Genomic DNA, 21482 nt, shown 5'->3' on the forward strand with positions numbered 1-21482 from the left:
AAAATATGGAATCGCTACCCTAAACACTCTGGAAAACCGCCAAGATAATGGGACTGCACGACAGCTAATCGGAACGCCTCCACATTCAACAGTTCAGAGTCTGGTAGAGGGATATAAAACGCGTCACACGCAGGCCCAGTGTAAAGTTATTTTTACGTCACGGCATTAACAAAATTACACAGAGACAGTGTGCTTTAATCCATGGAAGCAAGCAAATAAAAATGTTATTACGAAAAATGTATAATTGATTATAAATTGTATAAATTTCGTTTTACACGCGTCGAAGCTGACCTTCTTAATATTTTGTATCACTAGATAGCGCCAAACATGGTGTTGGTATTTTATCAGTAATATTATTTCTATAATAAAAAAAATACAAAGGGTCAGTGCTCAGCCTCAGGGTGACTAACCGCAGTACCGATAGGTAGCCTATGCGACTTACATCGAAATCAGTCTGATCATTCGAAATTTCAAAATGCCACCGCGCCTCGCCGATAAGACGTCGAAATCGGCACCTGCTTAGAGCACAGAATTTGCTCTGCGGGAATGACGGAACAAGTTACGGAGGTCAAGCACGATGGAATCGAAGTGCACTCCTTTGATTTAAATGAAACAGCAAAATTATCGCGGGACCATAATATACAGAGGAAATTTAAAAAGGATAGCGTTTGAGCCATAGTCCCTAGTATTCAACTACGTTTGAGCCATATGAAGCTTCTGGAATTGATTGGACGATTTTTTGCGGAGAAACTGATTTCCCTCAAACAACAGAATCACTCCAACAACAAGACTAACAGAAACAAGAGAGCTATGCTCAAATATATGGACACGTAGAGTCACATAATTTTGATGACGTCATAGCGAAAAAAAAAGTAATAGCCTTCTGGAGAAAATTTTTATCTTTAACCACTGAAAATTTCAAAACAATTGGTCCAGTATTCGAAGAGAAAAGCGACTTTTTAAAAACGTGTCAAAGAACAAGAACAACATAATATTGAAACGATAGTTATGTCCACTACGTGTCCAATTAATAAAGCAATCCATATAGCCTACCTATTTCGTTCCAATAATGGTAAATGAATATTTTCAACTATATTTGATCAAGTTATTCTAAATTCTGGATAGAACAAACCAGGTCGCGGCCGATCGGAGTTTTCCACGTTATTTTTATATAATTTGTATAAGTGATGGAAAGATATGGTTGAAATATTTAAAGCTAAACACATGAAAGTGATCCAAGCGCAGTTGTTTTCAAGACAGAAGAATTTTCCATCCATTCAAGCGTCTCGATTCCCATTCTGGAATGAGAAATTTTATTCTGCAAAGAATTCACCACCAAACCAGTTTCATATTTCGTACAGAGTCTTCTTACTTCGCTCCTATATGGAAACCTACAAACTACCGCAACAGCTCCACCGAAAAGACCAGCTTCAGTATTCGAGGTGGCAAAGGTTAGTATTAAACGAAGATAAACAGTTTTGAATAGTGCTTATTTGTCTTCATTAGAGTTTGGCAATGCTTTACGGCGAGTGCCTCAGTCAAAATTCCCTAATCTCGACCGCCTTTTTCATTAAAACATGATTTATGCAGAGTGCAGGTAATTTGTGAGAGCATGTAACTACCAGAAGGGGCATAAATAGGCTTAGCATCCATTTTTACCCTAAAAATCTTTCCCCAAAAATCGCAACAACCAGAAAAGAGAAAACATTTGTTTAATTCTGCAAGTTTTTATTGCAGGAACTAATTTATACAAAATTCCAGGTTGATCTCGACATAATATGCCAATTATTTCTTTGAAGTACAGCAAAAAATCAAAGTGTGATACAATTTGAAACTACTTTTTGTCATATGAACATTCTTACCAAGTTAATAGGTTTTAATAAAAATGTCCACCCTCCCAACCCCCCCCTCTTAATGAATGACGTCAAATTTTCAAAAACAAATGTCTCTCCGAAAAAAGAAATTTCAATGAAGCCAAAAACAGTCAGACATGAAGCAGCAAAACGGTTTGGACACAGGTCTGAAAACTATTTACAGACAATCAACTTGAATGATTCGACGAAGCCCAACTGAGCAAGAATAGTTATCAATTGTGCTCAAAGAACACAATTTATGTCGGTCTTAATCAGAGAAATTTATACAAAGCACAACAAACTACATTTATACAGCGAATCATCTAACATTATGTATCCATGTTCTCCTCTTCTAACAATGCATCTTCCTCTTCTTTAGTCAACTCTCTTTCCCCAGAATCTTCAGCAGTTTCCATAACATCCTCTTCTTCTTCTTTACTCGGTTGTTTCGAGTCTTCTTCCGCTGGTGTCTGGTCTTTGTCTGTTTCTGTTTGATCGCCACCGCTTGTTCGATTTTCAGATGCTTCGTCTGAAATTGACAATTCGGCCAAGTTCTGCTGTGTGTCCGTGTCTAGAATCACATTATGGGTTTGGTCAAACAGGGGAAACCAAAAATTTGATGATGTTTATTGCCCCAGGCTTGAAGTCAAAATATTCCCATTTATTTTCCCAGTATTACTATATAACAGTTGGAAGGATATACGATACAAAACAATAACTATTCAGACCAGCTGAAATTTCTAAAACAAACAAGTTCCTTGCAACCTAAACATAAAAATGATATTACTAATTACCTTCTTCATCTGTCAAAGAACGTTTCGGACTTTCTGCAACACTGTCATTGCCATTATGCTCGAACCTACGTTTCCTTGCATTATTGGCATCTGCCGGTCGTTCTTTTTCGACTTCAGCATCCTGTTTAACATCTAGAAAAATTAAAAAAAACTTTAGAAAAAGCAGAGACGATCAGTATTCAAAATATTTCACGATTCAATATTCAATGAAGCACCTGTTGATTGATTCTTGTTGCCATACTTGTTCTGATGATTAGAATGATTGTCCATTTTAAATGAAGGTGAGAGCTTCTCCATTCCCAGAATCTGAATTAAGCAAAACAAATCAAAATATTTCAGAGATTGGGGGGAAGCGATAACAGATTACTCACAGGAAGTAAGACAATATTTATAATTTTACTTTCCACAACTCTTATTTCTACTTAATACTCAAAATAACCAGGCAATATCGCTCAAGAGCTAGTTTTAAATGAATCTAATTCAAAAATCAACCTACAAAATGAATCTCTCTGAAAGCAATCTGTCTCAAATATTTCTGAGAAACAGTCGTAATTTCTTCTCTGTGTTGCACAGTAAGACAATCGAGAACATCACGCTGAAGAGATGCTTTTTCACATGGATCTGCTACTCCTGGCATACCTGATCAAAAGAATTGTGTTTGTGACCAACAAAAAGTTCTTTGCCAAACAACCAAGCAAGAAGAAAAATTATTACTCCACACCAGTGATTTTTACTAAGTACCATTTAAGATTCATGTGATATGTAAAATGATTGCTTTGTAATTTGTTTTGTTGCTATACAAGTACAACTGCATATTCGTGGATCGAAAATTTTCGGGTTGTTTAAAAAAAGTTGGGAACGACTGCTCTATTCGACAAACATATCTTTGAAAATATAGGAACACAAAACACTTACCTGGTAACAATAAACCACCAGCAAGTACTTCAAAAAATCTCCTACAAGCGTCACCAGGACTCATTTGCTCTTCAGAACTACTGAGACAACTGTATATCAGGACCTCCAATGGCTGTGAGATTAGAATAATAGTCAATTGTAAATTAGTAGAACAGGAAAAATAAAATACATCATTCAGAAGGGTTAAGTATTCATAAATCTGTCAAAATCGAAATCAATGCATCATTCATAACATTCGTTTGTTTCGTGGAGATTTACTCAAAGCAATTTCACACAAATTTGTTCCAACAGTTATGTCAATGAGAAATTTGTACTCAACAAGAATACACTCTCCAGTAAGCAATGGATATAAAATATAATTAATAATTACATAAGTAGTGAAAAATTTGAACATCTCATTTCATCAGCGTTTTAGTCTCATTGTTCAAAACAGTATCTCCAGAAAAGATCGCAATATTTTACAATATAGAATTGAAGTTAAAACAACTAGATTTTAATTTTTTAAAATAGGATTCTGGTATGAAAAATGTATTTAAACACTTCTATGAATTGGTGTATATATGCTTATTTAAAATGCCCATTACCGAGTTAGTCAGGGAAGTCAACACCGCAAGAGAAGGATGTCAAAGAGTCAGTTGCTGTAGATAAACTGTGATATATCAACATCTATTGGTTGTGAAACCTACCCATTCAGCGATGTGACTCCACATTTCATCTCTTCTTTGCAAATCCCTCAGAATTCTTGTTAAGATGACGCAGGACTGAATGGAGCATGCTTTTGCCTGAAATGTAGACCCACATTGTAAAATTTGCCATATCAGTAACCCAGACTCGGCAAAGTCTAGGAGCGAAAAGACGCTGGCATGTCTTTAACAGCAGACAAAATTTTAGAACAAGCTCGCATCCATGTGCTACAATGAGCAGGACAAAGCGCGAGGTTGTCTTTACGTCAAATTGAGAGCTGATACCATGTGCAAAATTTACAAAAGATATAAATTTTTGTACTTCACAACTTAAAATCGGAACCCCGTAAACAAAAAAGAAGCAACATTCAATTATTTTACTACAAACAAACAATCAGTTTATAAAATCTCAAGATAAATCCATCTAATCTGTTTACAGAGCTGGCCAATAATAAGTTGAAAAGTCGTATTTTTGAAATGAAAATTTCACAAACACAAGGAACTTATTTTAAAATACAACTAATCGATAATAATTATGGACACGGTATCAGGTCCTACAAACAGGGCCATAAAAAGTTACCAGCTATCTATGAAGTCGGGGCAAAAAATGCCCGGTGAAAAATTCATATGAACCTGAAACCACTGAGTGTGACGAAGACAGGCGAGGGCTTCCAACATTTTAGCCTTGGGCAGCATTCCCTCAGGATCTGGCTCTGTTTTGGGTTGAAATTGAAACCCAGACGAATAAAAAACAAGACCACAAATATTAGTTCAGTTACTAAGCATAAGTATGTAACAGATTTTAGTCAAGATGATCACTAATCTTCATTGAAGCTGCAAAAAGATCAGAAAAAATGAATTCAGAGCCTACGGTATCAGTAAGTAATTTATCGAACAAAAGGTCTTGCAACCGTTCACCCACAAAATAATAAGTTGCGTAAATTAACTTTTTAATTTCTATACTGTGTAATTCATAAGTTCACTTCAATATATCCAAGTTTGATTCTGAAATTATATTGTGATAGCAATAACATCACTACACTTTGTAGTAATAGTCTGGTAGCAACAACTCGGTAGTATTGAGCTTCGATTATCTTTATAAATTTGAACGCTGCTAACAAATGACCAATTTCACGAAATTAAGCATTCTAGCAGGTTTAACATTAAAATCATACCTTCTGCAGTCGTGGTTTCTTTTTCTTCTTTATTATCATTTTCCTCATCATCTTTTTTGCTTTCTTTTTTCGTTTCTGCTTCCTTTTTAGCAGGTTTTCGAAGAGCCATAGCAGTGAGAGTGACCATAACCTAATAGAGAAAAATTTTCAACTTGATCATCTTACCATTGTTACCAATCTATCTCGCATTACTTTAGATTAATAAACCCCTGAGACTTTCAACCAATGTGGGCCCCACTGTTCTGCAAAAATGTCCAGTTTTGCTCTTTTAATTTTTCACCACATTCATTAATATTCAACAAATGAATGCAAAATAATAAATGATTGCCTTACATTGGAAGAATTAAACAACTCAGTCAATTTCACACAGTCAACTAACACATTTATCGTGGAGCTTTTGAAAGCCTTGGACCATCATACCCAAAGAACCGTTCTGCGGCCCAGTTTGAGAAACCTGCTAGAGCTGTTTTAGAATTACACTTATAATAAATAGTTTGTATGGATTTTCGTCCAAATGAAGATCACGAGCACTTACTCAGGAGTGAAGGTATATCGAAGCAATCTATCATAGATTGATTCACAACAGATTTCACTAAAATCTGACATCTGTAATTAACCGAACATAATCTGTATGTTTAATAGAAATTACCTCAACAGGTGTATCTTCCACACTTTTGATTAAAAATCCGGCTTCTTCCTCCATTTTTATAACGTTTAATTTGAAATCTTCATCAACAGTGAATAATTTTTCTAAGAAGACAAAAAAAAACTGATGCTACGACACTTTATTAATCAACACAAACTATTATAAAATCAATCGTACCATCAATGTGTTCCATGATCCTGTCCAACAATTTAATAGTCGGTATTTCTCCGCAGAGAAGAGCTAGTTCAACATGATCATCTTTGGTGATGAGAAGTCCTTTAGCCAAAGGTCCAATCCTGTTGACTCCACAGAGAACTCTCGGACGAGTGTCAACCTGCTTGGGCGTCTTCTTTGGTCTTTTGAGTCTGAATAGTTTATTGAAAATAAATATGAATGTTGGGTTTTTATATTCAACATTGTTTTAGCTACACTATGAACAAAGGTTTGTAAAAAGCAGCCATTGACTGATACGTAAGAACGATTTTTCCAGCTCACGTTTGTATAAGCAATTAATTGCACTCTAGATGAGGAGATGAGCGAGAGGTTCAAACTCAGGATCTTTGAACCATGGGGTTCTATCATACACAAGTCCAGCGCATAAAGTTACAGAATAATCTATCCCAACTGTGGGACATGTGCTGAAAATGCATGACCAATCCATGACATGTTCGCAATGCCATATTCATACTAATTTCTATTATCGCCTATTTTGTCAATCTACTACAACAGTTAGTCATTTAGAAAATCATTATACAACTGTGTAGCAAACTGTAGATAGGACATTACTGAGTCCCTTAGTACTGCTCAGACTTATTGGATTTTTTTTTTAAAAAGTACCTATCCTTATAATTAGCACTGACTGGCCCGTGGTGCAAAAAATAAAAAAACAAAATTGAATACATTTTAATTTTTGCTCTTTTTTCTTCTTTCTTTTCTTCTCCTTCCTTCTTTTCCTCTTCATCTTTCTTCTCGCTCTCATCTTTTTTCTCTTCTTTATTTTCCACACTAGTTTCTCCCTCTGTTTCTTTCTTTTCCTCGATCGCTTCTTGAGATTCTTTCTTTTCTTCCTCTCCCTCCTTCTTTGTTTCATCTTTTTCCATTTTTTCTGGTTCTTCTTTTTTAGCTGAAATAAACCAGTCATCATGATTAACATAAAATCGAGACTTCAAGACCTTAATTTTACAACCCTAATTTTACAAGCACTCAATCAGAAGTAAAATAGACTCATCTTTAAGCAAAGTTAAGGGTACTCAGTCAGAAGTAAAGTAGACTGATATCTGAGGAAAGTTACAGGTACTCACTCAGTCAGAAGTAAATAGATTCACCTCTGAGCCAAAGTTACAGGTACTCACTCAGAAGTAAACGACACTCATCTCTGAGCATAAAGTTATGCGCACTCACTTAGATGTAAACGATATTCATCTCTGAGCAAAGTTACAGGCACTCACTCTGAAGTAAAGCAGACTCATATCTGAGCAAAGAAATGCCCTACATCTTTTTATATGCATTTTGGAAATATGATGATCTTTGTTAGATCATTGCAATCACGAATTTCATATTTGAATAAGTCATCCGGAAAAATCATATTTTCGAATTGATCAATTAATTAATTATGGTATATTCAATATTTCAAATCCTTGGTTAAAAGAAGGAATTTAAAAAATATTTTTCTTCCAAAAAGAATTTATTTAGGTCAAACAGTGCAATCATAACACCTTCATTCGATTCCTGAAAACTGTAAAAACATAGGATAAAAACATCAATTTAACAACAATATTAAAATTGTCTTACGTTCTTCCTTAGGATGATCTTCGTTGACGAATTTATCTGACAAAAGTTTGAGAGCTTGTTCGACAGTGTTGACAATTCTGTGAAGATTTTTCAATTCTCCCTCTTGTGGATAAATCTCTGCATGTTTCGTCATCATGTGACGATCGTCGGATGTGATAACAGGACGAGTCTAAAATTGATGAAGTATTAGATGGAAAGCGACTCCAAAAAAGATAAAGAAATATAAAATTGAAGTTTACCGTTCAAACTATTGACAGAAAAATTGTGACTTGTGTACTCGTTCGAAGCCAATTATTTGTAATACATAAACTTGAAATTGAAATAAAATTTCGCTTGAAAAGACAAATTTGAGCCGTGGCAGTCAAGATACAGTAAGTTATGAAAACATGAAAAATAAGTAACTTATAATAATCAGTGACAGTCAACTGTTGTGACAAGTTTTCCAGACCTAGGTCAGTGAGTGAATAGTTCCGTGAAAAAGATATAACCAAACCTGTTGAACACGCTCCCATTCTCCAGGCATAGCTTCCATAGGTTGCATGATGGGACGAGGGACTCCGGAACCTCCTCGTTTTCTTTCAGCTTCTTGTTGGTTTCTTATCATTTGACTGATGAACATATCTTCTGGGTGAGCCCTGATTAAACCGAATTTGTTCCATTTTTTAGGATGAAAAATTTAGTGAATACCAGACACGAAAAAGGATATTCAAAAATGATCGCCTTACTTTAAAATGAAAAACACATTTAATTTGGTATGTTGCTTTGGTTTTTTATCCCACACCTAAAACATGTTCGGATCAAATCTACATTTCGTAAACAAGTAAGTGCATGCAAAGTGAACTATATGCTGACAAAGTTTATTCGGTTTGACACCAGGATAGGGTTAGGCCATAATTTCATTTCAATTTTCCTTATTTTAGTTCTATTAAAAAGTTCGGGGATGAACCAAGTGACTTGCGTAGTATTTGTATCTGAAATTAGGGCCTAACCCTGACTTGGTACACATCTACGTTCCGGTGTCCGCCTTCTTAGTTCGCATACTAAAGGAGTACCGAAATTTTTACCTGAAATGCTAATTTTATTGGACAAAAGTAGCAGCAGGCCATCGTATCATTACTTGTACAACCTCTTTTGTATCCATAATCTCTATTTTGGCAAAATGCGCCAGCAGGGTAAAATATTTGTTTCAAAACTTACTTTGTTACTAGACAATATTTCAACATACCAGTCATTTCCTCTGCTCATATCCATCATTCTTTCTTCGATATCTCTTCTACGCCAGAAATCATTTTGTCTGTTTCTCATGAAAGGTGGAGGCATGCCCGGTCTCATATGCATGTGTGGTGGTCCCATGTGATGTGGTGGCCCCATCATGGGTGGCCCATCCCACATTGGTGGCCCTAAAAGATTGAACAGATAATATAACTGATGTGCAGTTGATCACACATAAGCTGAGCAAGTGAAGAAAAATGATAGAATTTTTGTCCTTTGGAAAATAGTAGGTATCGGTGCATTTGGTGGCAGTCATTCTACAGTGCCGTGTTAAGGATGAAAGGCACAAATAAGCGTCAAACAAAAGATATAAGTCACAATTTATGCAAAAATGGAAGAGCTGTAAGCCACGGGTTGCTAAAGATTATATTATGAGTTCTAAATACCGGTTCACAGAAGAACTGGTATGATTAAGGTTGACGATGTCGATGAAACATCAGAGCAAAAAAGTTATGAAAATATTTTTGACACAGACAAAAATCTTACTAAAATCCATCATTCCTGGATGAGGCATTCTCATCAGATGTGGAGGAGGAGGTCCCATTGGTCCATCCCACGAAGGTCCTACTGGTAATGCCATGAGAGGACGAATTTCTCCACCACCGCCACCCCCTCCTAAGAGTGGTCTTGGAGCCTGAGAAAGAATGGTTGAATTTGTAAATTTACAGAATAATTATGAAAATGCTGTTATAAATTTTTGTTCTAAATTATATTCACTCCATCTTTAGGAAAAAAGAATTCAGGACACAAACACATGCGCACATCCCACTTTACCCAGGGTGGGACAAATTGGGGAGGCCATACCAAATTGGAAAAGATTAACAGTGACAGCTTGAACGAAGCCGTGTTAGGAGAGAAGGCATTTAAATATGTCACATAAAAAACTAATGAAACTCGACTCGAGCATTTTTTTTTTAATTATATAAATAACTTGGTACTTACCGGTCCCCAGTTTCCACGCTTATTTCTACGATCTCTGTCACGACCTGAAAATATTTTCAATAAAACATTTGTTCAGTTCGGATTGACTAACAAGAATATATATGTGATAAACAAAAATATTTTGCTGCTTGAATATTTTCGATTGAGGTTTTAGTGCAACCGTCACAAAAATAGTCGAATTAGACATTAATACGCATAGAAACAAAAATGTAACATTCTTAGATATTTATTTTCTAGTTATAATAGTTATTAGCATGTAGAAAAGAGATAAAAAGGACCCAATAACATTTTTTGGAATGAGATTATATTTTTGTTGATTAGAAAATCGTTTTAATGATAACTATCTTTTTTAAATTCTAACACGGGGTGGTGCAAGGTTGTCGGCTTTGTGGGCCACAAATTTATTTTTTCATTGTTCGTGGGCCACAATAGTGCCAAGAATAGGTAAACAGTGCAATACAAAACAAACAATTTTATTGTGCAATCACATAGTTATCGGGCATAGGCATCCCAGGCTAATAGAATTCTCATTTAATTTTTGTTTTTCTATGATGCCTATATTGTTAGCATATATTCCCGACCAAAAAGAGATTTTTCTGATTAATTTGATTACGAAACAACACGAAATGCGATTTATTGATTACTCTCCAAATGTGACGCGAGCCACAGATAATGAAGCAGCAGGCCACATGTGGCCCGCGGCCCTGGGTTTGGACCACCCTGTTCTAACATATATTACTTAATTCTATCATTATGACATAAAAATGCTAAAATTCTTTCTAGTTTACGATAATTGAGTTAATAAGTAACATACCGCCTTTTCTATTTCTATTAGTCATGTTGTTGTCTTTCTTAGGTACGAAAATTTCCTCATCAGGAATATCATCAACGGCTTCTTCTTTTACGTCTCCTATATCACCCTCCTTGTCATCAGGTACTTTCTGAAAGGCAAGTATGTTGCAATATTCGCACTACAGTGTCATTCTTTAAAATTATAACATTCGGAGTAACTTGATACACCATCTGGTACAGCGTGACCCAAAAGATCAGAATCCGGGTCATTTACGAGAGTCAATATTATTTCTGTGCAAAGCGTAATTGGAGGATTTATGGGTTCTATTTTCTGGGTTCTTTTTTCTTTTAGAGAATTTACAGTTTCTTTCAGCAAAAATTGAAATCTCGAAGTGAAATTATATTTTACGCTACATTTCACACAATAGTGACTTTTCAGCTTAGCTCAAGCTTTATAGCTGACATGAGCAAACTACGACGTGCGGGCCAAATCCGGCCCGTTGGGTAATTCAATCTGGCCCACCTGATGCCGCCCAAGCAAAAACCAATTTTGATGTTTCAGCTAAAAAATAGCTCAAGAAATTTGTTGAGATTGCCATTAAATTTGGTTTTGGCAAGACGCTTATTGTTATTTTTGTTTATTATGTATTACATATGTAATATTATTGTTCGCCACTTTTTCTTTTGTAAAACTGTAAATATTGTTCATAAAACTTTTCAAGTCACACTTACATAACCCGCCAGTCAAAGTGGGCAAAATTTTTGGCCCCTGGTCCAGAAACTTTGCCCACCCCTGCTTTATATTAAAAGAGATTGAAAATATTGCAAACTTATAATTTTAGATTGACAACCAAAACATTTATACACATGGCTAACATAACATTTATTTTTGCTTTGATAATTGATAAAACAATTTACTATATTTTTGTTGGGAAGCTCAGAATTGTTGATTTCTCCCATTCTAACAAGATAGTCTGCAAATTTCCAGGCTGCTGTCGTCTGCGCTTCTTTTTTGTTTGCCGCTTTTCCAACACCGACAAAATTGTACTTATCAACTCGAAGCTGTTGAAGAAAACAAAATTCACAATATGATATATATTCAAATTTAAGAATCAAACCATAAAATATACTAATCTAAATTAATATCGGGACTTATATTCAAGCTTAAATAGAGGAATTTTATAATTTAAAGTATTAGAAAATTATGAATCTCAAAAAATATTTTAATGGTTAGGCGACTAACAATTTTGATAGCTAGCTTCCAAGTCCGATTCCAATCAGTCCTCTTTCGACTTAAAGTATAGAAGTCGAGGCCTTGCTTCGCATAAATTTGTGTAACAAAAAAACTACAGCAAGGAAACTTACATCACATCTGAATGAGATATTTGGTCTTTCACCAATCTGTCTGATGTCATAAGTCGGCCTCAGTTTCCGAGCACCAAGCCATGCATACAAGAATGTCTTGATTTCTGAATGCTTTTCCTGTAACAGATAAAATAATATTCAAAAAAATTTATATTTTGTTTCTGAAAAAGTAGATATCATTACCAATCAACAACACTTTGCATTGAATTGGAAAAAAAACGGTAACAAAACTGACAAAATCACGAATCATTTTCTGAACACATCTTGAAAGATATTTTAGGATCAAACTGGCCCTATTCTGAATTTTTCCACTTTTCATGTCGTCAACCTGAATGGAGCTTTGTTTTAGCCACCACAAATATGTAAGTAGCTAATAATTTTCTACTTGTATTTTTGCAATGACTGAAATTTTCCATTTTGGTCCTTGCCAAACCAATTTGCTACACTTGGTGGTAGGATAAATTTAAACCAGGCATCTGTAACTTGCTTGCATTATGCCTAAATCACACCATGTAAAACGAAGAAATGTTTCCAAATGAAATAATCACTAGTAATTTAAATACAGATGAATGCATTTGTTCATAGGGATTTAGTATACCTTGTCGATTACTTCTCCGAACTCTTTCTTGACTTCTTTCACGTCTTTGTCCATTTTATTAATCATTGACGTTCCACTCTTCTTGTTTGCTGGGCTCCATAGTTCTCTGTTTGATCCTGAGGAACCTGATATAGGCAATATTTGAAACTTTCGGAACTTTTTTTATACGACCTATTAGAACTGCAATTTTTGGCAGTGTAATCATTGTGATATGGTGTACAATTCTGAATATGGACATTTTGGCATGTTTCATATATTATCAATTAAATTACTCAAAATCATACATGTACACTTATGAATAATCAAACATGGTCAAGAGACTTTACTTATTATATTAGTCACCTCTTGCATTCCTTGAGTTATTACTATAAATTCCTCTGGGTTGCGGTGTTTGTTGTTGTTGTTGCTGATTTCCAAATCTTCCTCCCCCACCGCCAATATTTCCCCCTCCTCTTCCCCAACTAAAAGCAAAAAAAATTGTATATAAGGTGTCAGTATTAGTATCTTGCAAGAAAACTTAAAAAAAAAATGCTGAATATATGACTGTATCGTGCAATGAAAAAAAAATAGAATACTAGAATTGAATACAGACATTTGTACATGAAGCAAGAGGCCTAGTAATAAACTTTCATTGTCCATTACCTTGCCAAAAAGTGTAATAATTTGTGCAGGCTATGCCAAAGTAGAAAACATAACTCACCGCTGTTCTCGTTGCTCCCCAAAGTTTCTCTAAGAACAAAAAGGAATAAAAATATTACAAATTTAATAAAAGAACAATGCTCAAATATATGAGAATGAAGCACAAATAACTGATGGTCACTGCAATATAATGAAATGAAACAAACTGTACCGAATGTCTTATTAAGTTGTTCCCTGCATCATTAAAAAATCAGCATAATTTAGCGTGAAATATTGTGACCCACAAGACAAAAATGCTGACGAAAATATATCAGTAGCCTTCCATCTGGAATTTATAACAAAAATGTGAAATCAAATGATCCACTAGTCGTAATCGCTAAAAAAATCTACCATATTTCACGAACCCCAAAGCACCAGGTTATAAGACGCATCGTCAATAAATTGCTGGAATTAGTTTTTTTTCTATACTCCATGTACACAAGGCAGACCATGCTATTATAAAACTCAACTGGTATGTTATGTTTTGAGTGTCAACAAAAAGCTTCACCTAAATTTGCTCTCCATTTTTTTAATTGTTTGTATTGCTAAATTATTGCGTGTGACTTGCGCAACTGTAGGGGCCCTGTATATATCTCCCTAATATATCGCAAGTGAATTGTGCAACTGCAAAGGCTCTCGTTATAAGAATGAAAGTTTGCTGAGAAGCATGTGATCAGTCCAATTGTTGATCTGTGATGGACTACAAAAGGCAACTGTCTATGAAAAACTTTTCATTAGTGTTCTTTCCTATGCAACCCAATTAAGGCAAAGAAATTTCTTCTCTTTTTGCATCATGTACTCATTTTAGCTTGATATCCTTTCATTCGTAGGAGATTTTAAGTTGTATTGAGAAATATTATCAAACGGATTGCGGTATGTTAACAAAATATCCAAAGGGTGTGGAACTTGAGAAAAAATGCAAAACTACTGCATTAGGTGAGCTGGCTTATAAGGCGTACAATCGATTATTGAGAGAGAACGTGCGCCAAATGATCCGTATGTGTATCCAGTGTGCATTATTTCATAAACATACCTGTTGTTGCCAGTTATCCTGCCTTGGTGGACCATCATATCCATCCTGAGAATGCCACGCTCTCGGAAACGGTGGAATATCTGGTCCATCTCGAGGACCTTGATTGTTACCACCATAACTTTGGTTTCCACCCCCTCCTCCCATTGGGCTGCGTTGGGTCAACAGGGGTCTAACTGGGCCCCCTCTCTGCCCACCTTGCATGTTGTTATTCATCCCAACATTACCTGAAGATATTAATTATTATGATTATTCACAAGTATATGATATCTATTCTTAGAAATTAAAATTTTGTAATAAGAAAAATCGTCATTTAAATACTTTGCACATTGTTGAATTAGCTAATATTTGCTGTTTTCATTTGTTTTAAATCTCCTTAAAAAATTATAGAATAAGTAGAATAAAAGACTATTTTTTTCAGAAAAAAGTTAGCATATAATTATGAATTATGATACATACAAAAATTACAATTTATACCAAATACAAGGATGATACAGTGAAATATTCATATATGAAGATTTCTCTGTATTTACAGAACACTTCAGAATCGTGTGCAAGGGAACAAAAGCTTATTTTTATGGTCTATTTAAAACGAGAATATGCATAGTAATCATGCACAGAAGAGTCCAGAAGTCTTTGATACAATTATTACAGTAGTTTACCATTTGCATTATTAGGGCTTTGTCCATATCCTCTATTATAATTTCCTTGATTGTTGCCTTGATTGTAATTACCACTGTATGTTTGTTGGTTTCCTTGGTTTCCACCAGCCTGGTAACCAGTTGATTGGTTTTTGTATCCTTGGTTTGCATTGTAACCTCCTTGACTGGGACTTGAATATGATGCTTGCTGTAAAGAAAGAGACAAAAAAATGCGTTAAATAAGAATTCCAAAGTAACTTTAAATGAAAGCTACCTAGTCCTATAAGAATTTTATAAACACAACACGTTTGACAGGTCTATGTTATATGAAAAAATAGCCCAAATGGCATTCGGCAAATTATAATAGTGTGTCGCTAGTAAATATGCTCATTTACGTTTGAGTGAGTGCATGTCTCCCTATCTCAAGCAAATAGTCCCAGAAAAAAAGAAAAAATCGTATTGCCAGTTGAGTGAAACAAGCAAGTAAGAGCTATAACATTAAAAAAAATGTGAGAAATTTTATATTAATTTTGCCACATGTCTTTCCTCAAAGGGAAAAATTCAGTGAAATTTCAAATCAATTACATACAAGAAAATGATGCTATTACTAAAAATTGAACAGTTTATCAATCAAACTACAATTTATAACAAACTCAAAAGTGAAAGTGAAATTGAGCATACATTATACTTTCGTTGTAAAATAGACAAAATTTTGAACATTTGAAATTGAAATAAACTGCAAAACAGAACAAATACTTTTGAATAAGTACGAAGTAGTACGGTGTACAGGTAAGCAATCTGTCACAGTAGACTAACGGTACCGCAGTCCTCACGACTCCGCCTGTCCATCAGATAGCAAAAGGTGACGCTGCTACAAGGCATGAAATTTTCAATTTTGAGGACATCATTGGCCATTGCACAAAAAAAAAAAATAATCCCATAGATTTTTCATAATAAAAGAAGAAAAGAAATACGAACAACAAGAAAAGCATAATAACAAAACGATCACATCCAATAAATAGAATTCTACAATATAAAGCTAGTTTAAATTGAATAAATTGGGCCATTATTAACATACCTGATTATTTCCGTAACCTTGGGCTTGCTGGGTTCCATATCCTTGTTGTTGAGTAGAACTGCCATAACCTTGGCTAGGACTACTAGTGCCATATCCAGCCTGTGTCGTGTTTCCGGCTGGTGATTTATAAGCTTGATTGGCAGTGTAGCCCTGAGTCGATCCATACTGTGTGTCAGTCTGATTAGGAAAATGTATTAAAAGTTATAGAATGGGATTTACAAATTTATCTCGAGGAGAAGAAAGTTAATGAGATGGCATAATCATATGGCGAACCATGACCTTTCATCAGATTACCAGTCTATGTCGGGTATGGGATTAGGTAGTCAGTCGTTCCTTTCAGATGCATGGACTTGATGATGGAGGCCCAAAGCGTTCCAGCAATTACGTGATCAACACTACGATGGCGAGGAGTCCAGCAATCCCAGTGAATATAATTATCCGCATGGGAGTCGAATAAGGATAATCAGAAGTGCGGTGGTGAGTGTATTCCTAACGCTCAGCAGTGCTCGCACGATGCGCAACACCGCCGGTTAAGGATTATAATTTTTTTTCAAAATTCCAGTCAGATGCCTTGTATTAAGCATAGACTTGATTGATACGTTTACGGTCCATACATAGTGGAAACCGATTAGGTTTTCATGAAATATCATCACCAGGTCTAGTTTTACATCTTATACAATACAACACAAATCTTCAATTGGTTCAACATATACAATGACAGAATAATATCTATGAACTGCGTTGTATTGTCTTTCTCATAATTGGGCAATTTTGAAGTTAATGATCTATTTGTTTTACTTTCGTTCAGTTTCATAAATTAAAGTTTTCAATATTAAAACTTCGGGAGATAAGATATGAGATAAGGGGGAAAAAGAAAATGTCTTTTAGTTGGAGTCTTTAATCATCTTCAAGCGGTAAACACTCGAAATTGTGTTGCGTTCACCCCAACAAAAACAACAATTTAGCGAATCAATCCATACGTATATTTTGCGTCCAATAACAAAAAAAATACCGAATATTTCATTGGACTTCTGTAAACTAGTCCAGCTGGTTTTTGTTGTTGATTGGTCAGAGAAGATGTTTGTTGACTTGCTATGCCTGGTTGTTGTTGTTGCTGTTGTTGTTGTTGATAAACACCCCAACCTGTTTTTGCAGTGTCAGTCTAAACAAAAAAACAATACATAAATATAGAAAACATCGAGTAAAATTGTCATCAAAATTTGGAAACTTTGGAATCCTAGTTTTTTTTTAAAACTCCTAATATTTATTACTTCTATTATTCATTACATAGTAAACTACGACGAAAAAAACTTTGAATTCTCAAACATATTTATTAGGTGAATTAAAATTATTTCGAATTATTGAAAAAAAAAAACTGATTTACGTCAAATGTCACTACAATAATAATTCCTGTATAAGGTTATCGCTAATGAAATAAAATAACATACCCTGGTAGCAATTGCTGAAGGAGACTGACGTTGGTTGTATGCCCCCCAACCAGTAGACTGCTGCTGAGTGTCAGTTTTAGCTAAATTAAGAGAAAAATGTTGAATTCTCATTCCAATTTTAGTATCGTTCAGTTAACACAACATTAAATGCACTAACTACTACACAAAGTGCAAACACAAATCAACATAACCAATTGATGGCATCTAACAATCCTTATAAGGAGAAAGGCAGAAACCCGAGCTTGAAATTCAATTTGGAAACATATAATTTGTTAGAACTTGATCATTTTAAAATCATTGGCATAGCTCAACTCTGCTCCATGATAAAAATGATTGATCCAAGTAAAAGTGTGTAAATTTCAAAGATGCGTATAGTATATGCCTTCAATGTATTTATGTCTATTATATATAAATAGCATAAGCATCTATCAAATTACTAAATCAATTTATAAAATTAAAACATTTTTTTACGTTTAGCGGCAAGAGCTTGAGGAGTTTTGAATAGTCCTTGTTGTTGCTGCTGTTGTTGTTGTTGTTGATTAGTTGATCCTGGGAATATTTATTAAAATGCCAGAATTAAGAACACAGCAGAAATCAATGCTACAAATATGATTGGAACAACAGTTTTTGTAAATTGTCTTTTCAATTAAAAGGAATGATCGATCAAACTAAAACAGCAAAGCTATGAATTTTTTTTTCTTTCTATACAGTTGATTCATACAAAACATAATTTACCTGCTGTATTTCCCACATATTGCTGGTAAGCTGAAATTTGCTGTTGGTATTGTTGAATGTACTGAATATAAATAAATCAATAAACATTAATTTTGCACATATCTTTTACACTTAGGTGCAAACTCATAACATTGTATCTCCATAATTACATTCATGATCAGTCAGTGGCCATGCTTATTAGAAAATAGTAAGAATATAGGAATACAGTAGTCTTCAATAAATTTAAAAAAAAAAATTAAAAAAATTTGATTTTTTTTTTCAGAAAACTGGAATGTCCAATGAAATGAACGTATAAAACTATCAAGTCAATAAATTATGGCCACTATTAATTCTGAAATTATATTAAATTAAAAAAGGGAAAAATACATTGAGTATAAAATTGTATTTTCATAGCAGAAAGTTTACACAACCATTTTTCTAAAGTACCTGTCCATATTGTTGCTGACTTGCTGTTTGTGACGATGTTACGGCTTGCTGCTGCTGCTGTTGTTGTTGTTGTGCAGGAGCTGCAGCCGTACCACTTGATGCATTGGGACTACTATACCAAGATTGCTGTGAAAATTTGTCAAAACACTTGTTCATAGATAGTTTTGAATTAGGCTCAGTCACAGTAGAAATACAAAATAGACTGAATGGAAATCCCTTTCTAATAGCATCCTCTACGCACAAGCCCACCAAATAATTCAAAATTTTTCAGATACAGTAAATATGTTTATGTTATTGAGTAATGCGCATATTGCACCAAATTAATAGATAATAAACTATATATTCTATTGCTTATAATAAATAAACCTTGCAAACCTTGGTTACCTGGAAAGCCTGCAAAGCTGCATTAGTGGCAGTTGAAGCACTATAACCAGAAGTTGCATCAGTTCCATAATTGTAACCGTAACCCCCAAAGTTATAAGTACTTTGAGCTGTCGTTGTAGTAGCAGCAGCAGTGGAGCCATATCTGAAATTATTAAAAATTGATTCAAGCAATAAATGGATTCATTTTACCCAGGTTATCGAACAAATTCTTTACTATAAAAAGTGTGGCCTTTTCATAAAGCATTAATGTGAACAAGATATAAGACCCATATATCTTACCCCTGGCCAAGATCAGGAATGTCTACAATATAACGAATATTAAAATGCATATAGAGATATTGGCGCTCCCAAAGTATGTGCACTAAGATGGCGCACAGCCTGAACCCTAACCTGATACACATACTATAGTAAATTCTTGATTTCAATAATAATTCAAGATTATTTTCTTCAGAAATTTGTCATTTAACATCTCATGGTCAGATATAAAAGAGACTTCTTAATATAACTTCTAGTAATGTAAAAAATAGAAAATACCCCAACTGTTATATGTATGTCCATAAACAGAAACAAATAAAGGACAAGAACCAATTTGGAATATATTCAATATTTCATGCTTGAAATATTACTTCACAATGCATTCAGAATAGTAATTTATTCAATTATGGCTATCCATAGTAATCAGGTACATTTTAATTTTACTGGACTACGTAAAAAACATAGGACATCAACTAACGAATCACTCTATCATGTCAGTATGGGAAGGTGTAAGAGTCTGCACCTGATTAAGACTAAATAGTAAAAAAAAAGTCATCTTCCAAATTTTTATATTTTTGACAAAACAATTTTCTTTGAAATCTCACCCAGCATATGAGCTCACACTTGAAGCTGTTGTAGAAGCAGTCGTTGCGGATCCTGATGTTCCATATCCTGAAGCAGCTTGTTGACCATAATGTCCATATCCAGATGTTGCTGGCGTTTGAGTGCTGTAAGATGATGGTTGCGCAGCAGCATATTGACTATAAAATAGCAAGATAAAAAAACGATAAAGTGTTGAAGTTGCACATATTTAAATTGAGGACCATAGTTTGAGGTTCCATTTTAGAATGTATCAAATCTTTTAGTATTCGTACGACATTATGAAAAAATAATTTTGCCATTTGTGAATTGTGTGTTCCACACATCAGTATTTATAGTTTGTATTAGTGATATTTATATCTCCGCAACAATCTTTCATTGTTCTAGAATTTGAACAAATATAAATTAATATGAACTAATTTAATAAAAATGACAAATTTAATTATTATGCTAAATCAGTAAATGCTGATTTTATTGCAAAGATAAAATAAATTTTCAGGATTTCAATCAATCATATTTATTTTAAATTAAAACATTCTTTTTATTATCAGTAGTATACATAGGCTAGGCTGCGTATTTTGTTTCACCTAATATAAATTGGTCAGAAATTCCTATTCCGTATATGTATGTGATGTGAGTGAATTCGCGCGTAAGAAATTCAGAAAACACACACTACATCACTACGGGCACATAGTCGCACGTGACCTGGTGTCATTCAATAGAATATTAAAAATTATTTTAACTACGTCGTATTCTTATTTTACAACTACATAAATAAATAACAAACTTACCCATAGGAGGTCCCATATGCAGCGGCATAATTGTACGACATGGCGACTGATATAGCCCAATGAAACGAAGAGCCGAATCCACTCTTCGCTGAAAAAGCTGATCCAACCCGCGGAAAAAGGACGACAAGCTCGGCGCGGGGCAAGCGGCTCAAACGGAAACGCGTTGCTTAGCCTGGATAGGTGCGTGAGAACTGTTTTATGTGTTTTAAAATGCTGGAACTAATTTACTTTATGAAAAAAAATATTCAAATTGTTAACGACTAAATTTTAATCTTGTAAGTTTAAAATAGAGCAGTTTATCAATGAAAAATACATATTTATCATGACGTCATAAATTTTGGAAAAATGGGAAAGACGCATGCGGCGCAATGGAGCAACAGAAATTTGTTTGATTCGACGTAAATCTTACGCACATGCTCAATCAAGCGTGCGTAACGTAGGACGTGTCGCAGCGCATTTTTAGGATTTCAAGAATTTGCCGAGCGTGTTAGTTAACCGATATGTCTACTGGAAAAAATAAATCACTTCTATTTTTGCAATATCACATATATATATACATATATATTATGCTTACTCAGAGCAAATTTGAA

General features: G+C 34.5%; 1 protein-coding gene across 5 annotated transcripts; it reads right to left on the reverse strand.

Annotated features, from left to right (window-relative positions):
• Positions 1–1703: 1703 nt before the first annotated feature.
• On the reverse strand, positions 1704–21052 carry LOC120331858 (uncharacterized). Of its 5 annotated transcripts, none has more exons than XM_078113584.1 (33): positions 20893–21052; positions 20107–20262; positions 19238–19388; positions 18863–18988; positions 18437–18497; positions 18173–18250; positions 17702–17781; positions 17266–17415; positions 16254–16430; positions 15197–15383; positions 14538–14761; positions 13527–13555; positions 13169–13287; positions 12827–12942; positions 12229–12345; positions 11782–11925; positions 10886–11012; positions 10072–10115; positions 9616–9763; positions 9083–9257; positions 8351–8492; positions 7858–8026; positions 6967–7189; positions 6244–6431; positions 6070–6170; positions 5421–5550; positions 4879–4958; positions 4249–4344; positions 3563–3674; positions 3144–3286; positions 2863–2953; positions 2648–2779; positions 1704–2424 (listed from the first exon to the last, which is right to left on the reverse strand). In XM_078113584.1, exons 1-33 carry the CDS (start codon positions 20931–20933, stop codon positions 2183–2185), a joined length of 4299 nt encoding a protein of 1432 aa, XP_077969710.1. In that variant the 5' UTR covers positions 20934–21052; the 3' UTR covers positions 1704–2182. The 5 variants fall into 5 exon arrangements, with proteins under 5 accessions (XP_077969710.1, XP_077969711.1, XP_077969708.1 ...); XM_078113585.1 differs by having other exon boundaries at positions 1704–2382; positions 12827–12951; XM_078113582.1 differs by having other exon boundaries at positions 12827–12951.
• Between the last annotated feature and the right edge of the window lie 430 nt (positions 21053–21482).

Source organism: Styela clava, chromosome 6 (genome assembly GCF_964204865.1).
Source record: "Styela clava chromosome 6, kaStyClav1.hap1.2, whole genome shotgun sequence".
Classification (NCBI taxonomy): Eukaryota; Metazoa; Chordata; class Ascidiacea; order Stolidobranchia; family Styelidae; genus Styela; species Styela clava.